This window comes from Poecilia reticulata, linkage group LG15 (genome assembly GCF_000633615.1).
Source record: "Poecilia reticulata strain Guanapo linkage group LG15, Guppy_female_1.0+MT, whole genome shotgun sequence".
Lineage (NCBI taxonomy): Eukaryota > Metazoa > Chordata > Actinopteri > Cyprinodontiformes > Poeciliidae > Poecilia > Poecilia reticulata.
The window spans coordinates 29,463,957-29,466,961 of record NC_024345.1 but is presented as its reverse complement, the minus strand read 5'-3'; the positions used below and the strand labels follow the sequence as shown (position 1 = coordinate 29,466,961).

Below are 3,005 nucleotides of genomic sequence, written 5' to 3'. Positions count from 1 at the left end.
TCTGGCCACCGGGAGCTGCAGCAGCATGTCATCTTCACGGAGGATGTGGACTCCATCGTCACCGAGGTCTGCAGAGCCGAGCGTCCGCAGACAGGAAGTAAAACACTGAGGCTTTAACGGGTTTCCTCCTGTCCTTGTGCGCCTCAGTGGGCCCTCATCAGACAGCAGGCCTATAAGGTCAGCCTGGCCGGGTCGCTGTTCTTCACCGGGCTGCTGGTGGGGAACGTCGTCTTTGGGCCGCTCTCTGATCGGATCGGACGGAGACCCGTCTACCTGACAGGTGAGGGGAAACGGGGATCAGGTTGGTTTGACCAGCAGGATCAGGGTTGTCTGTTGCTTTGTCGTTGCCGGAGGTTGTTGCGTTTCTCCCAGCCTGGAATGCTGTATCCCAGTGTGTCAGGAATCAGCCTGAAGGTTCAATCCAGGAATAAACGAGAGCAGATGGGATCAGACACGAGGTGGAGGAGTTTCACTCAGAGTTTAATCATCACAGAGCTGGGATGTTTTACTCCAGGAGGCTATGGCAGGCAGTTTTAGCATAAAATCTGCTTTTAGCAGATTTAGCATTTATTTCAGACATCAATAATTAAGTTATGCGCCTCCTCCAGGCTCCKCTGGGTCCTCCTCATGCTCTACCCCCTTTGCCCCCCAGGTCTGTTCTTTGAGGTGATGTTCGGCTACCTCACCGCCCTGGCGCCCAGCTACGAGGTCTTCGCCGCCTCTCGGCTCCTGGTGGGGCTGATGAACGGCGGCATCGGCCTCGTCTGCTTCGTCCTCACCCAGGAGTACGTGGGGAAGTCCTACTGGGCCATGACCGGTACGGCGCCGCTGACCCGCTCGCTCCCCCTGCTGCCTGGACTCTGTTAGCTGCAGCTGCTTGTCTCTGCAGGGACGCTGACCAGCATGATCTTCGCCGTCGGCATCGCTCTGTTCGGAGCGCTGGGCTACTTCGTCCGGCCCTGGAGGACTCTGGCCATGGTGGCCAACTCCTCCGGCGTCCTGTTCTTCCTGCTGTCTGTGTGAGTAGAAACTCAGCTGCAGGAAGATTTAATTTCTCTTTGGGGTCAATAAAGTGTTTTTGCATTTGAAATATCAACTTCCTTTTGTAATAAGATAAGAATTTGTGAAGCTAAGCTAGTATTTTGAAGAAAATCTGTGATTTTTACTTTTAAAGTCCAAGGTTAGCATGAAGTTTAAACTATTATGCAGAATTCACATTTGCACATTTTTGTACTTCCATTTGGGTCTGAACTGTTTCTAAAAACATTCCACGCCATTAAAAAACACCCAGCTGGTTTCTGGCAAATGATCAAACATCTTCCAAAACCTACAGCCCCAGAATGGCTACACCTGTTACCAAGCAACCCAAACTGAGCTCCAGCATGTCTGGTCAGCTGGTTTTACTGCTGTACAATGGCTGCTGGAAACGAGGAGTGTTTTGTTGTTGACTTGCCATCCAAAAACAATTTGCTGCAGGCTCTACTGATGCTGTTCACCGAGGTACGGTTGAATAATTGCGCATCTGTTTGCGGATATTTTCACTGATGAGTGTAAATGTTGATCGGGGGGCGTGGCCAGCAGCAGGTTATGTGGATTTAAAGTGACAGAGACCCCAAAACAACTCAAAATAGGCAGAACTGAGCAGATAAAGCCTGATTATCTAAGAATAATTTTGTACAAAAAATAAAATCCTAATCTGTTCAAGGAAGTGTAATGGGTCACCTGTAACTCCTGGGAAAGTCCTGACAGCTCTGAACCAAATCAACAGATCCTTCCTGTAAAAACAAGGAAGTGAACCTAGAAGAGGAACATCTGCAGAGTTTATAAACCATAAAGTGTTTGTTCTGATCTTCAGTGAAGTCATGAGTGACGGCAGGGAGTGACTGAAGCTCTGAGTCAGGCTGGGGAATTCATCATTTCTGTTTTGGTTTCTGTTTAAAACCATAAACTCAAGAGGAGGAGGAAATCCTCTGCAGGTAGTGGAACCAATCTGGGCTTTCCTCAGAGTTTCCCAGCCTAAACAATAACAGAGAGAGAGAATGTGTTGGTCGCTGCAGCTTCAGATCGGGAGTAGAAAGCAGCTGAAACTCTTCTACTTAAAAACTACAACCCTGGAGGAACAGATTCCTGAGATCCTCAGAGGTGAGATGAGCTTCTCTGATAGAAATAATTAGCTAAATCATTGCTGAGTTAATCCTGATTGTGATTTATTTATCTAAAGTCTTAACCTTTTCCATAAATAACGTTGATGTTAAACATTTCAGGATGAAGGTTGGAGGTTAAAGTCCTGAGCTGAAGCTCCTTTCAGCCTGTTTGAAACATCAGCATTCAATGTGTGTCTGGTTCATTTATGACGTTTATTTGTGCTGCACGTTGAGGCGTCAGAGGAGATGAAATGTGCCTGACTGAAAATAAAGTCTGAATGACGGGAGATGAAGCTGCTGTGTGAAACTAACAGGATGCAGACATGTTTGGTTTCAGAGCTCTGATCTGTTTTTATCTCAGATATTCAGAGGAAACGGCCTCACAACTCGGTTCACTTCAAAAATGCTGCAGATTAAATGCGACTTAATCCCAAACTTTCACAAGTATTCATACCACTTAATTTTTACATATTGTGTCAACCATGAACATAAATATATTTAATTGGAATTTAATGTGACAGACCAACACACAGTGTAATACGACTGAAGCAGAAAGAAAATTATACGATTCAAAACATTTTTATAACTAAAAAAACTGAAAGGCAAAATATGGAAAAGTTTAGTGGGTTTTAAATTTTTCTCCTGCTGTTGGATCGTCAGAAAATCACAGTGAAGGTGTGGGATTTTTTAATAGAATAAAATCTGCATGTTAAATTTCTGTTGTTGCTGATTAGTGCGTCCCRTCTGTGTTTTCCTGCAGAACTCTTCCAGAATCTCCTCGCTGGCTTTATTCTCAGGGACAGACGGAGCGAGCTGAAGAGGTACGGACACCTGCACACGCATCATGACATCACTTCCTAC

General features: G+C 45.8%; 1 protein-coding gene across 1 annotated transcript in view; it reads left to right on the top strand.

Annotated features, from left to right (window-relative positions):
* slc22a15 (solute carrier family 22 member 15) overlaps positions 1–3,005 on the top strand; it is a gene marked incomplete at its 5' end in the record, with an annotated part of 15,337 nt that continues 12,332 nt past the window's right edge. The window contains 5 exons of the mRNA XM_008430546.1: positions 1–66; positions 148–280; positions 653–817; positions 890–1,019; positions 2,905–2,965. Coding sequence (XP_008428768.1) covers positions 1–66; positions 148–280; positions 653–817; positions 890–1,019; positions 2,905–2,965 — 555 coding nt within the window. The remainder of the gene's footprint in view (positions 67–147; positions 281–652; positions 818–889; positions 1,020–2,904; positions 2,966–3,005) is intronic.